This window comes from Vulpes lagopus, chromosome 1 (assembly GCF_018345385.1).
Source record: "Vulpes lagopus strain Blue_001 chromosome 1, ASM1834538v1, whole genome shotgun sequence".
In the NCBI taxonomy this organism is placed as follows: Eukaryota; Metazoa; Chordata; class Mammalia; order Carnivora; family Canidae; genus Vulpes; species Vulpes lagopus.
This window is the reverse complement of record NC_054824.1, coordinates 52,567,135-52,591,380: the sequence shown is the minus strand read 5'-3', so window position 1 is coordinate 52,591,380 and position 24,246 is coordinate 52,567,135. Positions and strand designations below refer to the sequence as shown.

Genomic DNA, 24,246 nt, shown 5'->3' with positions numbered 1-24,246 from the left:
CCCTCTGAGATTACAGACATGACTGATCCTTGTTCCCAATGCACTAACTCTAGGGAAGAGACAAAATAATGTTAATGCAAGTGTTAGGTGCTTGATACAAGCACAAGTGTTGTAGGAAAACAAAGGCAATTGGGAGGATCAGAAAATGCTTCTTACTGAATAATCCCTGAGCTGAACCTTGAAGGATGAGAAATAGCCAAGTGAGGAAGAAATTATTCCAGACGGAGACAGCAAGCAGCATATGCAAGAGCTTGGAGCTGGATGGAGCAGGGAAAGCTCTTGAATGAAGTCAGGTTAGCATGACTGCTAGGACAGGGGTAGAAGGCTGAGTTACCAAGAGGATACCCTAGGGAGCTCAGGTCCACTCCTATTAGCTGTACTTAAGAGTTTACAGTAATAAATCAGCCTCTTACTGGAGAACAGAAAGAGCCTTTACAGTGGGATATATAAATTCAAAGTCCTTCATTATGTATTTTCCTATTAGTAGGAAAGCTCCCAGCTTAAAGAGACTAAAAAATATATTTGGTAATACATAAATGTTTCCATTTTCCAGTTTTCTGGAAACTAATTCAGAATCTTGGCCTCTTTCATTTAGTTTTTCATTTATTTATTCTTTTCAGTGTGCCCAGTGCTTTATCTTATACCAACTAGTTCAAGTCTTAAAGTCACCTCTGCTTTGAGCCTGGTTGTCAGAGATAAGAAACGGGGCTTATTTATGTTTCTCTGTAAAGTACTGCAAGTCTGTCTGGTGGTTGAGTTAAAAAATTTGTGTTAATACAAATGTTTTTGTCCTAGAAATGAATTACAATGAAAATTTACAGTGATAAAGCTTACATCTTTGGAACAAGTTAAATAGGTTTCATTATTTCTTATTTCTGACTCTCAGGTCATTTCCCCTATTGCCACATTATAGGACTGAACACATAGAGTGTTGAGCAAGTCCCATTTGCTAATAAGTCTATTAGGCAACAGACTGACCTGAGGCAACATGTCATTTTCCCGGGGAAGGTAGGATTCAGTTTAATTTAGCAAACATATAGGGAGAATACAAGGATAAAATGTGAGGAAACTGACCTGAGACCTCTGCTAAGCCCCAAGCCATTGCACAGTAATTCCGGTCCAGTTTTATTCCACCACAAATCAATCCAATAAATAAAAATCTGGGCTTATGAAACAGAGCAGGCTTCTTTATAAAAACATTCACTATTACATGACTTTGATTAATGAGCTTTCCTAGGACGTTTGAAATAATAAACAGACAAAAGTCATACTCACATATTGGTAACATGACAGCCATGTAAAAGGAAGGACATCCATATACGGACTAAAAATGATCTTTTAAGTGATCCAAGAAACAAAAACCATTTGCTGAACTCTGCTGCAGCTAAATGTTATTTTTTGAATCAAAGTTGTTTTAAATCACCTACTGACACATTTTAACTGGATCCCAGTGAAGTCCTTTATTCTTCAGTGTTAGGAAAGTATCGAATCATTAAATCATTAATCATAGGAAGTTTAAATCATTAAACTGTGAAGGAGATACCTAGAGAGAAGCAACTGAATATTTCACTGGGCAGGTAGCTCAAGGAGATGTGGATTATAAAGGGAAACTGATGTTTGTATATTCCTGACGATTATTTTCTTTTTTCTCCCCTCAGGCAGAAGCTGAGGAAGATTGTCATTCTGATACTGTCAGAGCAGAAGATGATGAAAATGAAAGCCCTGCTGAAACAGATCTGCAGGCATGTTTCTTCAAGTGTATATTCAATTCATTGCTTTCCATGCATAAGCAAAGATTGGTCGTACTTACGATTTATCAATTCTTTTTTAAAAAATTATTTATGTATTTAAGTAACCTCTATCCTCATCGTGGGGCTCAAACTCACAGCACCCTAGATCAAGAGTCCCATGCTCTTCTGACTGAGCCAGCCAGGCGCTCCAAGATTTATTGGTTCTTATTTGCATTGAGTTTAACTGTATTTTCATACTGGTTTACAGAATATGCAAATTAAAGCTGTGTTACAGATTTTTTTAAACCATTTGTCACCATATGTTATTATAATATCATTGGCTATATATTCACTAAGGTATACTTTTTATTTCTGTGATACTTATTTTATAACTGGAAATTCATACTTAATATTCTTTAGCTATTTTGCCCATTGCCCCCTCTGCTACCCACCAGTTTCTTCTCTATATTTATGAATCTATTTCTGTATTTTGTTTGGTTGTCTTTTGTTTTGTTTTTTAGATTCTACATATAACTGAAATTATATGATATTCGTCTTTCTCTGACTTACTTGACAGTATAACCACTAGGTCCATCCATGTTGTCAAAAATAGCAAGATCTCAAAAAAAAAAAAAATAGCAAGATCTCATTCCTTTTTGTGACTGAGTAATATTCCGTGTGTGTGTGTGTACACAAATACACATCTTTATCCATTTATCTGTTGATGGATTCTTTAGGTTGCTTCCATATCTTGGCTATTTTTAACAATGCTGCAATAAACAAGTACATGTATCTTTTTAAAAAAAATTTTTTTTGGTTACATATATCTTTTCAAATTAGTGTTTTAGTTTCCTTTGGGTAAATACCCAGTAGTGGAATTACTGGATTGTATGCTATTTCCATTTTAATTTTTTTGAGGCACTTCCAGCCTGTCTTCCAAAGTAGTTGGAATAGTTCACAAGGATGCCCTTTTTTCCCCACATCCATACCAACTTGTTACTTCTTACCTTTTTGATTCTAGCCATTCTGACAGGTGCGAGGTTAATATCTCCTTGTGGTTTTGATTTTCATTTCCTGATGATTAGTGATGTTGAATATCTTTTCATGTTAACTGTTGGCCATTGTCTTTTTTTAGAAAATGTCTATTCAAGTCCTCTGCCCATTTTTAATAGAATTATTTGTTTTATTAGTATTGAATTATATAAATTCTTTATATATTTTTGATTATCATTTGCAAATCTCTTCTTCCATCAGTATGTTGCCTTTTTGTTCTCTTGTTTCCTTTGCTACGAAAAGCTTTTTATTTTGATGTAGTCCCAGTAGGTTATTTTTGCCTTTGTTTCCCTTGCCTGAAGAGACATATCCATAAATATATTGCTAAGGCCAGTGGTTAAGAGATTACTGCCTGTGTTTTCTTCTAGGAGTTTTATGGTTTCAGGTCTCATATTTAGGTCTTTAATCCATGTTGAGTTTGTTTGTGTGTGGTATGAGAAAATGGCCCAGTTTCATACTTTTGCATGTAGCTGTCCAGCTTTCCTAGCACCATTTATTGCAGAGACTGTTCTTTTCCTCATTGCATATTCTTAACTCCTTTGTTGTACATTAATTGACCATTTAGGTGTGGGCTTATTTCTGGGCTCTCTATTCTGTTCCATTGATCTTTGTGTCTGCTTTTGTCCCAGTACCCTACTGTTTTGGTAAACGTAACTTTATAGTGTATCTTAAAATCCAGACTTGTGATACTTCAAACTTTGTTCTTTTTCAAGATTGCTTTGGCTTTTCAGGGTCTGTGTGGTTACATATGAATCTTAGGATTATTTGTTCTAGTTCTGTGAAAAATACTCTTGATATTTTGACAGGGATTGCATTGAATCTATGATTTGATTTGGGTAGTTGGACATTTTAACAATATTAATTCTTCTAATCCACAAACATGGGATATCTTTCCATTTATTTGTGTTGTCTTCCATTTGTTTCATCAACATCTTACAGTTTTTAAAGTAGAGCTCTTGGGCAGCCCGCGTGGCTCAGCAGTTTAGCGCCGCCTTTGGCCTGGGTCGTGATCCTGGGGACCCCGGATCGAGTCCCACGTTGGGCTCCCTGCATGGAGCCTGCTTCTCCCTCTGTTCTCCCTCTGCCTGTGTCTCTGCCCCACCCCCCCAAGAATAAATAAATAAATAAAATCTTAAAAATAAAGTAGAGCTCTTTTACCTTCTTGGTTGAGTTTATTCCTAGATAATTTCTCTCAGGTGCAATTGTAAATGAGATTGTCTTCTTAATTTGTCTTTTTTTTTTTTTTTGTCTTTTTGCTACTTTGTTCTTAGTGTACAGAAGCGTATCAAATTTCTAAATATTTGTATCCTACAGCTTTGCTAAATTCATTTGTTACTTCGATAGTTTTTTGGTGGAGTCTTTAGGATTTCCTGTATATATCTGGAAATAGTGACAGTTTTATTTCTTCCTTACCAATCTGGATACCTTTTCCTTTTTTCTTTCTTTCCCTTTCCTTCTTTTCTTTTCTTTTCTTTTCTTTTCTTTTCTTTTCTTTTCTTTTCTTTTCTTTCTTTATTTCTCTCTCTCTCTCTCTCACTTTGTTTTTGAGAGAGAGAATGCACACGAATTGGGGAAGGGGTGGAGGAGAGGGGAGAGAGAGAATCCCAAGCAGGCTCCATGCCCAGTGCACAGCCTGATGCGGTGCTCAATCCAATAACTCTGATATCATGACCTGGGCCAAAATCAAGAGTTGGACCGACTTAACCAACTGAGCCAACCACGCACCTCATGGATACCTTTTATTTCTTGTTTGATTGTTGCTGCTAGCACTTCCAGTACTGTGTTGAATAAAAGTAGTGAGTGGTCATCCTTGTCCTGTTCCTGATCTTAGAGGGAAAACTTCTGCTTTTTCTACCGTTGAGTATGATATTTATTAGCTGTGGGTTTGTCAAATATGGCCTTTATTATGTTGAGGTATGTTCCCTCTGAACTCACTTCAAAAAAAAAAAGATTTTATTTATTTATTTATTTATTTATTTATTCATGGGAGACAGAGAGAGAGAGAGAGAAGCAGAGACATAGGCAAAGGGAGAAGCAGGCTCCATGCGAGGAGCTTGATGTGAGTCTCCATCCCAGGACCCCAAGATCACGACCTCTGAGAAACTAATCCCTGGCTATGATGGTTGATTTGCAAGTGTTGAACCATCCTTGCATCCCTGGAATAAATTCTACTGATTGTGGCTCATGATCCTCTTAACATATTACTCAATTCAGTTTGCTAATATTTTGTTGAGGAGTTGAACATCTGTAGATCATCAGAGATACTGGCCTGTAGTTTTCTTTTTTTCTAGTGTCTTTGTTGGTGATGTCACGGTAATGTCAGGGTAATGCTGATCTTGTAGAATAATTTTCCTTCCTCTTCTGTTTTTGAAATGGCTTGAGAAGAATAGGCATTAACTCTTCTTCAAATGTTTGTTAGAATTCTCCTGTAAAGTTACCTGGTCTTGGACTTTTGTTTGTTTTTTTGTTTGATTAGCAGTTCAATTTTGTTAAGGTAATTGATCTGTTCAAATTTTCTATTTTTTTATTCAATTCAGTTTTGGAAGACTATATTTTTCTAGGAATTTATCCATTTCTTTTAGGTTGTCCAACTTGTTGGCATATACTTTTTTATTATATTGTCTTGCATTTCTTTGTATGTCTGTGGTGTGGTGTCAATTATTATTTCTCCTCTTTCATTTCTAAATTTATTTATTTGAATTCTCTTTTTGTCCTGATGAGTCTGGCTAAATTCTCCCCCCACTCCCCCATATCCAGCTCTTTCTATTTTTTTTTAAGTCTTTCATTTATCTCTGCCCTGATCTTTATGATTTCCTTCTTTATACTAGCTTTGGATTTGTTCTTTTTCTAGTTCCCTTAGGTGTCAGGTTAGATTGTTTATTTGAGATTTTTCTTGTTTTTTGAAGTAGAAACTTGTATCACTATGAATTTCCCTCTTAGAACTACTTTGCATCCCAAAGATTTTGGGCCATTGTATTTCCATTTTCGCTTGTCTCCCATGTTTTTTTTTTATTTCCTCTTTGATTTTTTTGTCGATTTATTAGTTATTTTGTAATGTGTTATTTAGCCCCTTCATGTGTTTGTGATTTTCCCAGTTTTTTTCTTGCAGTTGATTTCTGGTTTCATAGTGTTGTGGTCAGAGAAAATGCTTCATATAATTTCATACATTTTATTTTTTATTTTAATTCCGACATAGTTAATGTACAGTATTATATTAGTTTCAGGTATACAATAGCATGTTTTAACAATTCCATACATCACCCAGTACTTATTATAGCAAGTACACTCCTTAATCAACATCACCTATTTTACCCATCCTCCCATCCACCTCCCCTCTGGTAACCATCTCAAACTTTTCAAATTTGTTGAGACTTATTTTGTGGCCTAACATGTGATCTGTCTTGGAGAACATTTCATTTACACTTGAGAAATATGTGTATTCTGTTGATTTTGGTTGGAATGATCTATATATGTTAAATACCAGCTAGTCTCCTGTGTTGGGGTTTTTTTTTTTTGTTTTTTTTGTTTGTTTGTTTGTTTGGTTTTGATTGATTTTTGTTTGTTTCCTTATTGATTTTTCTGCCTAGATGATCCATCCATTGATGTAAATGAGGTATTCATGTCCCCTGCTATTAGTGTGTTACTGTCCATTTTTTCTATGTTAATATTTGCTTTATGTATTTTTAAGTTCTCCTATATTGGGTGTATAGGTATTTATAATTGTTATGTCCTTTTTTTAAACTTTTTTTTTTTATTGGAGTTCAATTTGCCAACATATAGCATAACACCCAGTGCTCATCCCGTCAAGTGCCCCCCTCAGTGCCCGTCACCCAGTCACCCCTATATCCTTTTTTTTGGATTGATCTTCTTATCTGTTTTATACTATTCTGTGGTGCCTTTCTTTGTCTCTTACTACAGCCTTTTGTTTTTTTTTTTAAGATTTTATGTATTTATTCATGAGCGACAGAGAGAGAGAAAGAGAGAGAGAGGCAGAGACACAGGCAGAGGGAGAAGCAGGCTCCATGCAGGGAGCCTGACAGAACTCCATCCCAGGTCTCCAGGATCACACCCCCAGCTGCAAGTGGCGCTAAACCGCTGTGCCACCAGGGCTGCCCTCTTACTACAGTCTCTATTTTAAAGTCTGCTTTGTTTGGTATAGGTATTGTTTTTGTTTTTGTTTTGCTTCCATTTGCGTAATACAGATTTTTCTCTCCACTTTCAGTCTGTGTCTTTGGATAATGAAGTCTTTTTTTTCTAACATACAATAAATAAAGGGTACACTTTATTGGCTTATCTCCAAATATTTGTCACATTTTATTTTAGTCTTAAAAACTATTTTTGAAAATAGAAGATTTACTGTGAATTAAATATTATATGTGGAAGTTGAAACTTGATAAAGCTCTTGGGCTTTGGTTTCTATGGTTGTCATCTTCATAGCTGAATAAATTATTTTTTCCTTTGGTAATAGTTTAGTCCCATTACATAAAATAAACTTTGGAAAATAGGTTTTTTGTAGTCTGATTTAAAAAAAATTTATTTTAATTCCAGTTAACATACAGTGTTATATTAGTTTTAGGTGTACTATACAGTGATTCAGCCATTCCATCTATCACCCAGTGCTCATTATGACAAGTGTACTCCTTAATCTCCATCACCTGTTTAACCTATTTTTCCACCCACCTCCCTTTTGGTAACCATTGTTTTATTCTCTATAGTTAAGAATTTTCTATAATTAAGGGTTTGTTTCCTGTTTTTTATTTCCCTTTGTTCTTTTGTTTTGTAAATTCAACTTATGAGTGAAATCATATGATATTTGTCTTTCTCTGACTGATCTCACTTAACATTAGACTCTTAGCTCCATCAATGTCGCAAATGGCAAGATTTCATTCTTTTTTTATGGCTAAATAATATTCTGTTACACACACACCACATCTTTATCCATTCATAAATTGATGGGCACACTTGGGCTGCTTCCATATCTTGGCTATTGTAAATAATGCTGCTATAACTGTAGGGGTGCATGTATCCCTTTGATTCATGTTTTTGTACTTTTTTGGGTAAGTACTCAGTAGTGTAATTGCTGGATTGAAGAATAGTTCTATTCTTAATTTTTTTTAAGAACCTCCAAACTTTTTCACAGTAGCTGCATCAATTTGTGTTTCTACCAGCAGTGCACTAGGGTTCTTCTCCATGTCCTAACCAACATCTGTTGTTTCTTATGTTGTTGATTTTAGCCATTCTGATAGCCATTCTGATACCTCATTGTAATTTTGATTTGTATTTCCCTGATGATGACTGATGTTGAGCATCTTTTCATGTCTTTTTTGGCCATCTGTATGGAGTAATGTGTATATCTTCTTATTTTCAGATTGGGTTATTTGTTTTTTGGGGTATTGAGTTTTATAAGTTTTTAATTTTTTTTCAGATACTAACTAGTTCTTTATTGTGGATGTGTAATTCATAAATATCTTTTCCCATTCCATAGATTGCCTTTTAGTTTAGTTGATTGTTTCTTTTGCTATAGCTTTTTATTTTTTGAAGATTTATTTATTTATTTATTTATCTATCTATCTATCTATCTATCTATTTATTTATTTATTTTGGAGAGCATGTGGGGGGAGGAGAAGGGGGAAAGAAATATAAGTAGATGCTGCATTAAGTGTGGAGCCCAACTCAGAACTTGATCTCGTGGCCTTGAGATCACAACCTGAGTTGAAACCAAGAGTTGGATGCTTAATTGACTGCGTCACCCGGGCACCCCAGAAGCGCTTTTTATTTTGATATAGTCCCCCACCAGTTTATTTTTGCTTTTGTTTTCCTTACCTCCAGAGACATATCTAGGAGAAAGTTGGCATGGCCAATGTCAGAGAAATTACTATCTTTGCTCTTAATAGAATTTTTATGGTTTCAGATGTCACATTTAGGTCTTTAATCCATTTTGAATTTATGTTTGTGTAAAGTCTAAGAAGGTGGTCCAGTTTAATTCTTTGCATGTTGCTATCCATTTTTCCCAACATTATTTGTTGGAGAGACTATCTTTCTCATTCGATATTCTTTCCTGCTTTGTCAAGGATTAATTGACCATATTATAGCTGTGGGTTTTTCATATATGGCCTTTATTATGTTGACCTTTGTTCCCTCTAAACTTACTTTGTTGAGGGTTTTTATCATGAATGGATGTTGTACTTTGTCAAAAGCTTTTTCTGCCTGTATTAAAATGATTACATGGTTCTTCTCCTTTATCTTCTTGATGTGATGTATCACATTGATTGGCTTGTGAAGATTGAACCACCCTTGCAACCCAGGAGTAAATAGTATTTGATTGTGGTAAATAATTTGTTTTTAACGTATTGCTGGATTCAGTTTGCTAGTTTTTGTTGAGGATTTTTGCATCTATGTTTGTCAGGGAGATTGGCCTGTCATTCTCTTTTTTAGTGGTGCCTTTATCTGGTTTTGTTATCAGGGTAATTCAGGCCTCATAGAATGAATTTAGAAGTTTTCCTTCCTCTTCTACTTTTTTGGAATAGTTTAAGAATAGGTATTAACTCTTCTTTAAATGTTTGGTAGAGCTTTGTGTAGTGGCAGTATCATAGCTAATAAAGTTTATCCAAGGCACAATTATTGCTAATTAAATGTTTGGTAGAATTCCCTGTGAAGCCATCTGGTCCTGGACTTTTGTTTGTTAGGAGTTTTTTTAAATTACTGATTCGGTTTCTTTGCTAGTTATAAGTCTGTTCAATTTTCTGTTTCTTCCTTTTTGGGTTTTAGTAGTTGATGTGTTTCTAGAAATTTATCCATTTTTTCTAGATGTCTGTTTGTTGGATTATAATTTTTCATAATATCCCTGTAATTGTTTGTATTTCTGTGGCATTGGTTGTTATTTCTCCACTCTCATTTGTGATTTTGAGTCCTTTCTCTTGTTAAGTCTGGCTAGAGGTTTATCAATTTTATTATTTTTTTTTCTAAACACCCTGCTCCTGGTTTCATTGATGTATTATATTGTTGTTTTTGTTTGTTTTGGGGTTTTTTTGTTTTGTTTTGTTTTTTAGTTTCTTCTTTTTTTTTTTTAAGATTTTATTTATTTATTTGAGAGAGAGTGAGCAAGAAAAGGAGCAGATAGAGGGGCAGAGGGAGAGGGAGAAGCAGACTCCCTGCTGAGCAGGGAGCCTGACATGGGGCTCCATGAGGCTCCATCGCAGGACTCCAGGATCATGACCTGAGCCAAAGGCAGATGCTTAATTGACTGAGCCACCCATGTGCCCTTGTTTTTTTTTTTAAGTTTCTATATCATTTATTTCTGCTCTGATCTTTACTATTTTCTTCCTTCTAGTTTTAGGTTTTGTTGTTTTTCTAACTCCTTTAGGTGTAAGATTAGATTGTATTTGAGATTTGTCTTGTTTCTGAGGTGACCTGCATTGCTATAAACTTCCCTTTTAGAACCAATTTTGCTGCATCTCAAAGGTTTTTGATGTGTTTTCATTTTCATTTGTTTCCATGTACTTTTTAAATTTCTTCTCTTATTTCCTGGTTGACTCATTCATTGTTTAGTATCATGTTATTTAATCTCCATATATCAATCTTTCCAGATCTTCTCTTGTGATTGACTTCCAGTTTTATACTGTTACAGTCAGAGAAGATGCATGGTATGGCTTTACTCTTCTTGGCATTTGGTGAGGTGTGTTTTGTAAGCTAATATGTGATATACTTTGAAGAATGTCCATGTGCACTTGAAAAGAATGTGTATTCTTTCTCATTTTGCGTAATTCTTTTTTCTCTTTGTTCAGCTTGATTATTTTCCATTATTTTGTCTTTTAGGTCATTGATTCCTTCTTCTGCTTCTTCCAGTTTGCCATTCATTCCATTAAATGTGTTTCTCATTTCGTTTATTGAATCCTTTATCTCTATGTTATTCCTTATCTCTTTGTTAATAATCTCACTGATGTCTTTCACTCTTCCCATGTCCAGTGAGTATCTTTATGATCATTACCCTAAATTCATTATCAGGCAAATCACTCATGTCTGTTTCACTTATATCTCTGGCCGTGGCCTTCTCCTATTCTTTCATTTGGACAGGTCCAAAATGTCTTCTCATTTTGTCTAAGTCTCTGTGCCTATTTCTCTGTATTAGGAAAGTCAGCTGTGTCTCCTGCCCTTGAGGGTAATGGCCTTATGAAGAAAAGGTCCTATAGTGCCCTGTAGTCTAGTATCTCCTGTTCCCCAGGGTCTGGTGCTTCAGCGAGTGTCTCAGTTGTGTGCTGTATGCATTCTGCTGTTATATCCTGGCTGCTTTAGCCTTCAGGCCAATCTGCAGAAGCTCTCTTTGCCTGTTATGGGCAGTGCTTGGTCCTTGGCCGAACGTGTTAAGTTTTAACCAGGTGTGCTCTGGTCTGCTTGTGAAATGATACCTGTCACCACTACCACTGGAACTGAGGCCGTGCAAAACTCCTGGGTTGGGAAACATGGTGTGGGCAGGGATTTAGGCTGGGCTTTGAGGGGAAAGGAGGCCTTCCACAATGGGATAAGGCAATTGTGACTAGGAAGGGTGATACCTCTGGAATATGGAGTGGTGGAGTTTGGTATAAGTAAGTTAGGGAGCAGTTGTCCACTCTTTGCTCTCCCCCTGTGTGCTAGTCTGCGTCTAGCCCATCTCTATAACTGGGACTGCCTCCTGGCTGCAGGGGCCACGATTTGTTTCTCTCCGATGTTGTCTTCACACTTTCTATCTTCTTCGATGTGGCCTTTTCTCTACCTTTAGTTGTGGAGTTTGTTCTGCCAGTCTTCAGGTCAATTTCTGAAGTATTTAGGATGATTTGATAGTTGTCTAGTTGTATTTGTGGGATGAAGTGATCCTAGGGTCCTCCTACTCTGCCACCATCTTTCAGACTTTGAAGTGAGTCTCTTGTAGGCAGCATATAGGTGGGTCTTGTTTTTTTTATCCATTCACCACCCTGTCTTCTCAATGGAGCATTTGGTCCATTTACATTTAAAATACTTGTTGATAGGTATATTCTTATTGTCGTTTTGTTCATTGTTTTTTGGGTTTTGTAGTTTTTCTCTGTTCCCTTTTTCATCTCCTGCTCTCTTCCCTTGTGATTGATGACTTTTCTTTAGTGTTATTTTTGGATTCCTTCCTCTTTATATTTTTGTTTATCTATTACAGTTTTTCATGTATGGTTACCATGGGGTTCATTTATCACATCCTATGCATATACCAGTATATTAAGTTGATGGTCACTTAAGTTCAAATGCATTCTAAAGCACTAAATTTTCATTACCTGTTACCTGTTTTTTTTGTATTTGACATCTTATTTTACTACTTTTTAGTTTTTGTATCCCTTGACTGATTTTTATAGATGTAGTTGTTTATCATGTTAGTCGTTTAACTTTCATATTGGCTTCATAAGTTTTAATCTATTACCTTTACTATATGTTTGCTTTTACTAGTGAACTTTTTTCCTATCAATATCTTCTTCTAATTATGGCCTTTTCTTTCCACTTAAAGGATTCTTTTTAACATTTGTTGTAAGGCTGGTTTAGTGGTAATGAATTTAACTTTTTCTGTCTGGAAAACTCTTATTATAAGTAATAGCCTTGCTAAGTAGAGTATTCTTGGTTGTAGGTTTTCTTTTTTCCTTTCAATACTTTGATAATAGCATGCTACCCTTTTCGGGCCTGCAGTTTCTGCTGAAAAATCAGCTGATAGCCTTATGGAGTTTCTCTTGTATATAACTGTTTTCTTTGATTTTAAGATTTCTCTTTTCTTTTCTTTTCTTTTCTTTTCTTTCTTCTTTTCTTTTCTTTTCTTTTCTTTTCTTTTCTCAGGTTTTATTTATTTATTCATTATAGACAGAAAGAGAGAGAGAGAGAGAGACAGGCAAAGGGAGAGGGAGCCTGACCTGGGATTTGATCCCGGGGCTCCAGGATCACGCCCTGGGCTGAAGGTGGCGCTAAACCGCTGAGCCACCTGGGCTGCCCAAGATTTCGTTCTTTATCATTACTTTTTGCCATTTTAATTATGGGTCCTGGTGTGGACTTACTTGGGTTCATCTTGTTGGGGCTCTCTGTGCTTCTTGGACCTGGATATCTGTTTCCCTCTCCAGACAGGGAAGTTTTCAGATATTCTTCAAATAAGTTTACTATCCCCCCCCCCCCTTTTTCCTTTGGGAACCCCTATAACACAAATATTATTACATTTGATGATTTTGCAGAGGTCCCTTAACCTGTTGTTCTTTTTCCATTTTGCTGTTGAGCTTAGTTGCTTTCCTTTATCCTGTCATCCACATCGCTGATCAATTCTTCTTTGTCCTCTGATCAGCTATTGATTCCCTTAGTGTATTTTGCATTTCAGTTGCTGAGTTCTTCAGATCAGATTGGTTCTTTTTTATATTTTCTGTCTCTTGGTTGAAGTTCCCATTGAGTTTATCAGTTTGTAACTCTGCTGAATAGCTTTATGACCATCACTTTGAACTCTTTATTAGGCACAATGTTTATCTTAGTTCCTTTAGCCTTTTTTTTTTTTTTTAAGCGATTTTTGTCTTGTTCCTTTCTGTCTCCTCATTTTGTCTGACTTTTTGTGTGTTTCTTTGTATTACGTAGGTCAGACACATGTCCTGGTCTTTAAGGTAGTGGCCTTGTGTAGAAGAAGTCCTGAGGTACTCTGTAGCTCAATCCCTTGGTCACCAGAACCAGGCACTCTATAAGCATCTTCTGTGTTGGCTGCCTTTGCCCTTCTGTTGTGGATGACCTATGATTGATATAAGCATGCTGGTGGGTTGGACTGTCCTTGGTTCAGGTGGTTTCAGTGGTCTGCTGCTTTTTAGTGCAGGTGCAGTGGGCAGGTTTTGCTGTTGATGCTGTTAGATGCCTGGCTGTAGCTGCTATGGGCTTTATGGTTGTTGGAGTCAGTTTTCACATTGGCTGTCTGCAGTTAACCACTACTGACAACTGCAAGCACACCAAATGGCAGAGATTGCTTCCTGCACAGCCAGCAAAGAGACTGGCTGCAGGAATTTATGTGCTATTGTGTGGGGTTATCTCCCTTCCCATGATAGGAGTCAGTAGGAAGTGTGCTGGTCCTGGCCAGGGCTGCCTGCTGGCTGTAACAGGTATAGAGCTATTTTGGATAGGCACCTACTAAGGTGGGAAGTCTACAGGTAAATGCAGCAGCCAGGCGCACAGTGCTGGCAAGGCAGATAGATAGTGTTAGAATTGGCTCCCACATGCATCCAGCTATCCAGGGTAGAGGAGGGAAGGAAAATGGCACCCACAAGCACTTTTGTTCCTGGGGAACTCTCCTGCAGATACCTGCCCGTTTGGCACATGTCCTAGAATTAATTAATAAATGCCTGTTATATATACCCCAGGCATTTTATTTTGTTTTATTTTATTTTATTTTTTTAATTAATTAATTTATTTATTTATGTTAGTCACACAGAGAGAGAGAGAGAGAGGCAGAGACACAGGCAGAGGGAGAAGCAGGCTCCATGCACTGGGAGCCCGATGTGGGATTCGATCCCGGGTCTCCAGGATCGCGCCCTGGGCCAAAGGCAGGCACCAAACCGCTGCGCCACCCAGGGATCCCCCCCAGGCATTTTAAAAGTGCTATTTCCGGGTGGAGTTATTGGTGTGCTGGCTCTGTGCTCGCTTTGGCAGCACATACACTAAAATGGTGTGCTGGCTCTTTAAGGGTGGAGATGCCTTTTCCAATAGCTCTCTGCCTCTCTTGGAATTAAGCCTCACTGATTTTCAAAGCCCGATGTTATGGGGACTCTTCTTCCCAGGGTTGGGAGTGCCTGGTGTGGGATTTGATCCTCTCATTCCTCTATGCCTGGTACTTTGGATGATACCACCACTCCTCATGTGCTGCTTTCCTACAGGTACACTATTCTGAGATTCACTTGGTCTCTAGAAAGGTCAATGCCTCTCAATATATTAACAGAAACCCAAAAGAGGACAACTTGTTCAAATGTTAATACCTTTGCAAAGGTCTTAATGCAGTGTTTTGTTATATTTTGCATTGAACACATGTATAATGATGAATTAATTATTTCCTTATTCTGGAAAATTTTGAAAGTGCTCACACTGAGGATAACAATAATTGCCATTATGAGGTTTGATACATGGGTTTAAAATGTTCAAAACAAGACATAACTCAAAACCCATCACCTTAAAATAGATTTGACCACCTAAAGGTTAAAACCTGTATGTAGAAGAGACATCATAAATCAAGAGAAATGATTAGCTAGAAAAACCTACTTACCATATATTGGCAGAGCATTGATACCTACCCTCAGTATTTGGAACATCCTTATAAGTTTGTGCAAATGACACAAGATTGATATGAATGGACAGTTAATGGAAAAATAATATAAATGCTATTAAATATTTGAAGAGATAGTCTCATGATTTTTAAAATACAAATAAAATCTAAAGTGAGATTTTTCTTAATCAGATTAGTGAAGAATGCCCATTGTTACCCAGGCTTTGAGAACACTCAAGCAGTGCACATGAAGTGTAAATTGCTATAACTTTTTTGGAGAGCAGACTAGCAATATGGAACAAAATGAAAAATATTCCATTTGATCGAGCAATTCTTTTTTAATTATTTACTTATTTGAGTGAGAAAAAGTGAGTGCATGTGCACATGAGTAGGGGGAGAGGCAGAGAGGAAAGAGAATCTCAAACAGACTCCCCACTGAGCACAGAGCCAATGCAGGGCTGGATCTCACAACCCTGAAATCATGACCAGAGCCAAAATCAATACTCAGACACTTAACTGAGCCACCCAGGCACCCCTGGTCAAGCAATTCTATTTCTAGAAAATCAATCTTAAGGAAATAATGGGGAAACTGAGTAAATATACATGTACAAAAATGTTTATTATAGCATTGTTATATGAAAAAATAGAATACAATCTAAATATGCATCACTTGTATTAAGTAATGGTGGATTCATACAGTGAGATGCACCATAGCCATTTAAGAGGATGGGGTAAATCCTGTGCGTTGAAATAGAAAAATACTCATTGTAATTAGATAAATGCATCTTAGTGAATTTATAAGCCTTATAATACTTATTTGGAATGTATCATCTAGCAGACATTTGGTGTTACTAATGATTGTGTAGGGCAGAGGTGTATGTGTTTTGTGTTACAAGTAGGAGGATGAGAACCAAAGCTGTTTAGAATGGCAAGAAAAAATTATTTTAAGAACTCACCCATTCTATATATGCCCCTTTAAGAAAACCTAGGAATAATATACACAGTTGTATTGATAATGATTGATAATGGCCTTGTTTGGGAGGAGAGATATTTCAGGTTCGGTTCCCAGAGAATAGACTTATTCTAAAGGTAGACATTACAATGAGGGAGGTTTACTAGGGAATGCTTTGGGGATCCACATCTATGGAAGGCGGAGAGGGTGGAAGCTGAGTGGGCAGAGGAAGAAGCTGAGCTTCTGTACTGTCTTAATGGACTACCTTAGCCAATTTTGCAGGAGTTCTGAGTATGGAGGAACCAGAGCCTTTTTTTTTTTTTTTTGGAACCAGAGCCTTTCATATGTTTATCAGCCACTGATCAGTCATCGGGTTGGGATGGCCTGGGAATGGGTATGACCCTGCCTAGGCAGTGCCCGAAGGGGCTGACAGCTGAGGGCTGTCTGTGTGGCAGTCCTAGCAGTTAAGGTCCTCAGTGCTCTTTTTTTTTTTTTTTTAAAGATTTTATTTATTTATTCATGAGGGACATAGAAGGCAGAGACAAGGGGAGAGGGAGAAGCAGGCTCCATGCAAGGAGCCTAATGGGGGACTCCATCTCAGAACCCAGGATCATGTCCCGGGCCAAAGGCAGGCACCCAATCACTGAGCCACCAGGCATCCCTCAACTACACAATTTTTAACAGTACTCCCTGGTAGGTGGTATATTCCAGGTAAACAAATATTTGAAAGCTTCTAAGTTCAGCCTTATAGGTGAACTTAGGTGATGGCTTATATTTTCAACTCTAAAACAGAACTTGGTTTTCTAATACCATTAGATTTTTCCTGTATGGACAAACATAGGGACCTTTTCATGATTTCTTTAAAGATTTAAGCAGAACATTATTTTAGAAGATAACATGTTGACTGGATATTAACTTAGTAATTTAAAAGACTATGTCTTCTAGTCTTAGAATGTTATTTATATGGAAATTGATGTTGGACCTGTGGATAAATTGTCCAGAGTTGAGCTTCTCTTCCTTTATGAGCCCTAAAGTACTTTTCTTTCCTTAGGCACAGCTCCAGATGTTCCGAGCTCAGTGGATGTTTGAACTTGCTCCAGGTGTAGGCTCTAGCAATTTAGAAACTCGACCTTGCAGAGCAGCAAAAGGCTCTTTACTGAAAGCAGCAGACACCAAAGGAAAGCAAGAACTGGCAAAAGAAGAAAAGTTAAGTATTATGGACATTGTGACAAAGTAACTTTTTAAAAAATTGCACATGAAAATTTTCTCATGTGGTCATTATAGTTATATTCTGGTGCCATTAGCACATAACTTATACAATTTTTCCTCATGTACCAAAGTATGCCAGTGTGCCCATCCTTCACTACTACTTCTGGGTACTTTGGATGATACACTACTCCTCACGGTCTTCTTTCTAGAGGTTCAGTGTCTTCATGGAACTGTCTTTGGCAATTTATAGATCCCTAAGATTCATTTGGTCTCTAAAAGATCAATGCCTCAGAGTTCATTAGCAGAAGCTCAAAAGGAGAAAAAACTTGTTTAAATGTTAACACCTTTGCAAAGGTCTTAATGCAGTGTTTTGTTATATTTTGAGTTGAACAAATGTATAATGATGTATTATTTCCTTATTCTGGAAAATTTTGAAAGTGCTCACACTGAAAAAAATTTGGAATGTTGTCAAATTGTTTACCTCTTTTTAGTATTACATGAAGTAGGCACAGCACATTTTCCATTTTTCCTGTTCAATAGAGGCTATCTTCTTACACAATTTCTTTACAAGCTATTTGCCATTAAATAATTGAAATTACCGTGATAACTATAAACTTCCATATTCATTTTAATTTTTATTTTGAAAATAATCACAGAAACGTAGATACAGGGAAGTCCTATGTTCATCCTTTCTCCTTCAGTGGTGACATCTTGCATAGCTACAGTGCAAGATCAAAAAATAGGAGAGACATTGGTACCATGCACAGAGCTTATTCAGACCTCCCAGATTTATAAACACTTTTTGTGTGTGTGTATAGAAATACTTCTGTGCAGTTTTATACATGTGTAGCTTCCTGTAACGAGCACCATGATCAAGGTACAGAACTGTGGTAGCACTGAGGAGCTCCTTCTACACCTTTATAATAACACTCTCCCATCCCCCAGTCCCTGACCATTCCTAACCACTGGCAATCACTAATCTCTTCTCCATTCCTATAATTTTGATATTCAAAAACTGTTGCATAAATGGAATCACCCAGTATATATCCTTCTGACATGAGTGCTTTTTACTCAGCATGATTCCCGAGATCTATCCAGGTTTGTGTATAACAGTACTTTGTTCCTTTTTATTACTCAGTGGTACACAGTATGAGTGTACCCCAGTTTGATTATTCACCGGTTGATGGACATTTGGGTTGTTCCCAGTTTTTGGCTATTAATAGCGCTGCTGTGAATTTTCATGTGCAGGTTTCTGCATGAGTGTAAGTTTTCATTTCTCTGGCCCAAGAGTGCAATTGCTGGGTTGTATGGTAAGTGCCTGTTTGGTTAAAAGAAACCGCCCAGGTGTTTTTCAAGGTGGCTGCATCATTTTCTGGTCCCAGCAGCAGTGTATGAGTGGTCCAGCGTCTCCACAGCCTCGTCAGCCCTTGGTGTCATCATTCCTTTTTAGCTATTCTGATAGACATACGGTGATAGCTCATTGTGATCTTAATTTGTATTTCCCTAGTGGCTAATGATGTTGAGTATCTTTCCATGTGCTGTTTGCTACCTGTATCTCCTCTCTGTGAAATATGTTGTCTTCTCTAATTGCATTGCTTATGTTTGTTGAGTTTTGAGAGTTCTTCTAAATACAATCCTTTGTTGAGCAAGTGGCTTGTAAATTCTTTCTCTCAGCTTATAGCTTATAATTTTCATCCTCAGGGTATTTCATGGAGCAAAAGTTTTTAATGTTGATGAGATCCAGTTTGTCACCTGTCCTTTTATGGATTATGCTTTGGGAATCCAGTATAAGAATTCTTTGCCCAGCCATAGGTTCCCAATACTTTAAAAAAAATTTTTTTCCCTGAAAGTTTTATATTTAAGTCCATGATCCATCTTTGAGTTAATTTTTATGTAAGATGTGAGGTTTAGGTCACGGTTCATTACTTTGCCAATGGGTGTCCAGTTGTTCTGGCACTTTTGTTGGAAGGCTGGCCTGTCACACATACTAATTTTTAATACAGACTTTCAAAAATTGCATTTCACTATTTTTATAGGCTCGAGAACTCTTCCTAAAAGCAGTTGAAGAAGAACAGAATGGAGCTCTCTATGAAGGTAAAAAAACTCAGGGCCCAAGATCATATGGTCATGACATTTCTGAATAACAGCTGTTACTGAACGATTTTTTTTTAACTAGAATATATTTGGCATATAAACATCTGTCTCCCTGTATTTGAAATTGTTTTCTAACAAGTCAAAACTAAACATTGTATTTCTGTATAACCTATTCTCAAAATATATTGCTGTGGAACATCATCATGTTGGTCTACACTTAGGTTTTAGTATTTATTAATTCTTCATTATTAAAGTCTTAAAAATAATTTGTTTCTCATTTTTAAAATAGTGTATTTTTTGTGGGTGAAAATTACCTCAGAGGAGGGGAATATAAAGGATAGCTTCAGGAACATATACGTATTTTCTAATTTACATTTTACACAAAGGAATACCCTTCAGCTTTAATTGTCTCTCTTAACCCATTAGAAATGCATAAACGATCAGAGCGATGGGGCATTTTACTGCATTAGATGTGTAAGTAGGCTTCCATTTTGTTGATAATAAAGCTAATAATTGGGGCATGGGAAAAATGCTTGTGCTTGAATCACTTGAAAATGCCCCCAAAATAACATTTTCAGGATTACCACATTTTACTCTCAAGTTTCTTCTAGTGATATTTTTACTGAGATATTAAAAGAGCCCAAATGGTGAAATCCCTCCACAGTCTTCATTAGTTTGTGAGATTCCCATTTCCGTTTAGTGTACAATAATTCACCCAGAGTAATAGAACACAGCAGAATATATTGAGTAGAGTCCATCTAAGGGAAGAAGAACTAGTCTGCTTCTGTAGTCTCAAGTTCTGTTGTATAGCTTTGTGAGAGAGATTACTAAATATCATAGCTCTAAACCACCTGGCCAGGAACTTTATAAGAAAATAAGTTTTAAAGGTTATGTAGCTAAATAATAGGCAGCTGGACTAAAGGAAAGTTGGATTTGAAGGTTAACTAAAACTCTATTCTACGTAGGAGGAAGTATTTGATTATCCTCAACTCTGCATCTTAGAAAGAAAAGGTTGCTTAAAAAATGTTTTTCTTGGAGCTATAGCAGTTGCATTTCCAAAGCCTGAAGAAAGCCATATGAGATCACTTCTAGCAGTACTTAGGAGGTTGAGGGAAAAGGTGGGAAGGGCTAACAGCAAAGAGTGAAATATGACATCCATAAGCTGCCATAATGTGTTAGCTTTAGAAAAAAAGATTATTTCTGAGTAATAAGGCTTGGAAATAAGTTGTTCACTGAACTACTGTTGCATATAGAAAAAAGGAAATTTGGCTGTTTGTAAAGAAAGTTACCAAATTAATCCACAGTTACAGGTAATCAAAGGAAATGACAAAAATGTGTGGTCATAGCTAATTTAGCTTTATTTCTTCTTTTAGCCATCAAGTTTTATCGTAGGGCTATGCAACTTGTACCTGATATAGAGTTCAAGATTACTTATACCCGGTCTCCAGATGGTGATGGCGTTGGAAACAGCTAGTGCGTATATAATTCGATAGACAGTAATACATAGAGTTTGTTAAAGTTAAGCGTCTTTGCCCTGTTGACTCTTAACGTGATAAGAAGGTGGTGGTAATTCTGTTAAATTATATAGTCCTTAGTATAAAGACTTGTTTATAAGGTTGTAGAAATTTTTTTAGTTAGGGAAAATTTAAGATTAAAATATAGAAATGCACATTTTAAACAGATATAACAAAGATAAGGTAACACAAGTTTTTTTTTTTTTTAATAAAAGCAGTGATTATTGAAAGTAAAATTAAAAGACACATTTCAGCTTTCTGAAACCTATTTTAAAAAGTCAAACCTATTAAAATATAATTAGGTCAAAGTTGACAAAATGTTAATAATGGTTGAAATTAGGTGATGGGTACATGGGGTTTCATCATTCTTTTTGATATGTTGGAAGCTATACTTTCAAAAAAAAAGTTTTCAGTTTATTAAGAAAATGCTGAATTATAAGAAGACTTATTCTCTTAAGGTATCTGAGAGGACATTGTTAAGACTTTTTTTAAAAGCCCAGGTGCAGGATATAAGCCTTGTTTCTTTGGATAGATACCACTTGCATCAAAATTATAAAGTGGCATTGATAGTTTTACATGGATAAAGATCAAGAGAACATATTTTGAAGCCAATACTTTTGAAGTTATTTGTGAGCCAATTGTATAAAAATGTTTTGGCTTAATCTCTCTACCTCCAAAAGCTTAATTATTTGGTATTAGAAGGGAGGAGAATCTATACCCATGAGAGAATGTCAGGTTAAAAATGAGCAATACATAGGAAAATAATGCTTTTAGTAATAAAATATTACCATTATGTTATGATATTACCTCTGTCATGAAATAATTAAGAAGTTACCTTTATGGATAATGTGCTCACTACCAGTGTTTTTAAACCGCTTATGCTAATTAACACTCAAGCTTTGGATAGTAAAAACATCCCAATGAAGTCAGTCTTAATTGTCTCTTTGAATTTCAAGGCTAACAGTGTTTGTTGTTCACCAAATGAAATTTAACAGTGTGAGGTAGTTCAAACTCAAAATGAATCATTTGGGCTTTTTCTAAGCCCTCTTTATATTTAGGTGGCCATTTAGACCCAGCTCTTAGCCAGTTTTATGAGTAGATGCAGATGCTGTTAAGAAAGGCTGTATTAAAACGTGAAAGAAGCATTCCTTTTCTTTCCCATCTCTTGGTACAGCCCAGATGCAATAAAAGTTCTTGAAGGATACAGTTGTTTTTTTCTTATCAGATCTAATAATCCCTGAAAGTCTCTCTCCTGGTTTTATTGTTTTTTGCCTTCTCTGAAATGTTTGTAGAGTAGCCCTTGTGCCCATCTAGCCTCTGCCACATGTGCCTTTGTTATAGAATAATTAGCCCTTCCTGGTCTTTGGACCTCATCCTCATCTAAGCCTTTCTTGTAGGTCTGATTGCTTTTAAGGTTAATTTCAACAAAAATGGAAAGACGGTTTTTTGTTTTTTAGAACTCTAAATTATACTCTGTTTAGATGATTGGTAGTTGATTTGTGGACCCCGCTAAGATTTTTAAATTGCATATTTTCCTCTCTTAAGGTAGGGTGGTAAAGCACATCTGTTAGAAAACCCTTGGTAAGTAAGTACCACAGATGACATCTATATATTTTATTTTTATCCAATTAGAATGGATTATAGTCACATTAGTATGGAATATATTTACCTAAGTTTTTTAAAAATCATTTGAAATTATCTTTTTCACTAACTCAAGAAATCTCTATCTTAGAAAAAAAGGGGCTAATTAAATCTCAACGCTTGTATCCAAAATTCTTGTTCTTTCTGGGTGAGAATGAAAATTGCTGAAGCTTTTTTCTTCAAAAGACTTGGTATGCTACACCTTGAAGCCAAATAAACTTTTATCAAATCAAAACAATGGTTAAGACAGTTTGTTTTTAGATGACTTTCTCTGAAGCAGATTTGAAAGTACTATGAAAAATCAGTTTCTAAGCTCTGTGTTTGTGGACTTAATTTATTCCCCTCCTCCTTTTTCAGCATGGAAGATAATGATGATGACAGCAAGATGGCAGACCTCTTGTCATGCTTCCAGCAGCAGCTCACGTTTCAGGAGTCTTTGCTCAAACTGTGTCAGCCTGAGCTGGAAAACAATCAGACTCACATATCAGGTATGAGTTCATGGTTGTTATAACTCAGTGAGGCACACTTTCACTTTAGATTTAAGTTTTCCAAATTTACAAGGCCAGAAAACTTGCCAGGCGATTGCTCTAGTTCAAAGTATGTTGGGAGAGCTAGTTATAATTACTGTTTGCATATACTAACAAGCTTTTCAAAATCTGAAGTAGAAAGGAGTTTATAGTTCAGGTCAAGGATGCCCTACTTTATTCAGTGAAGATATAAAAGGGTGTCTGTGTTGTTGAAGCAGCCCAAGAAAATTAAAGGAATACTGGTGTCATCAGGCATTTCAGCCTGAGATAGGCTGCATGTTTAAAAATGAATGTTTTGAGCTACCCCTGGGTGGCTCAGTCAGTTACACATTCCAACTCTTGGTTTTGGCTCAGGTCATGATCTCAGGTTGTGAGATCGAACCCCGTGTTGGGCTCTGTGCTCATTGTAGAGTCTACTTGAGTGTTTTTTTTTTGTTTTTTTAAAGATTTTGTTTATTTATTCATGAGAGACACAGAGAGAGGGAGGCAGAGACATAGGCAGAGGGAGAAACAGGCTTCATGCAGGGAGCCCGATGCAGGACTTGATCCCGGGACTCCAGGTTCACACCCTGGCCGAAGGTAGGCGCTAAACCGGTGAGCCACCCAGGCGTCCCGTAAAATGATCTTTTGAAGGAGAGGGTGCTTTATAAAAGTAGCTTTTGGTATGTTCTGTACTGAAAATTTCAAAACATTTGTGTATTGATGTTAGAAACCATTGTTACTTTTTAGATAATTAAATACACTCACATATAGCTCTGAGCAATACTGAGGGTGTGATTCACAGATGTCTGGGAATACTTGAAGCTACCTGCTCGGAGAAGATGGTAGAATAATCTAGGAGAGTTGCTGAAGGGATGATTTTCTTTTGCAGTGCTGCCAATGGAGGTCCTGATGTACATCTTCCGCTGGGTGGTGTCCAGTGACTTGGACCTCAGATCATTAGAGCAGTTGTCGCAGGTGTGCAGAGGATTCTATATCTGTGCCAGGTACTTCATCTTTTTAAAACAACTCTGGCAGTAGTGAAAAAAGAATTATGGTCTTTTGCCAATTTTGATTAAAAACTTGATTGATATTCTGAGTAAAAACTTAAAATGAACAGTTTTACCTAAAGTGTATTTCTGTGATTTTGCCAAACCCCTTAAAGGCTAGAATGCACCAAGTTTTCAGGGTATAGAATGTTCTGCAGAACAGGTGTAGTCACACATACTACTACCATAGGGTAGTTTGCATGCCAGCCTAGCTGATTTGGAAAAATAATTGTGCTAGG

The 24,246-nt window shown here is 36.6% G+C and overlaps 1 protein-coding gene across 2 annotated transcripts in view; it reads left to right on the top strand.

Annotated features, from left to right (window-relative positions):
• FBXO9 (F-box protein 9) overlaps positions 1–24,246 on the top strand; it is a 45,663-nt gene that overhangs the window by 1,574 nt on the left and 19,843 nt on the right. For both annotated transcript variants that reach the window (XM_041757579.1, XM_041757585.1), the window contains exons 2-7: positions 1,659–1,742; positions 17,046–17,201; positions 19,240–19,297; positions 20,671–20,770; positions 22,810–22,940; positions 23,851–23,965. In XM_041757579.1, coding sequence (XP_041613513.1) covers positions 1,659–1,742; positions 17,046–17,201; positions 19,240–19,297; positions 20,671–20,770; positions 22,810–22,940; positions 23,851–23,965 — 644 coding nt within the window. The remainder of the gene's footprint in view (positions 1–1,658; positions 1,743–17,045; positions 17,202–19,239; positions 19,298–20,670; positions 20,771–22,809; positions 22,941–23,850; positions 23,966–24,246) is intronic.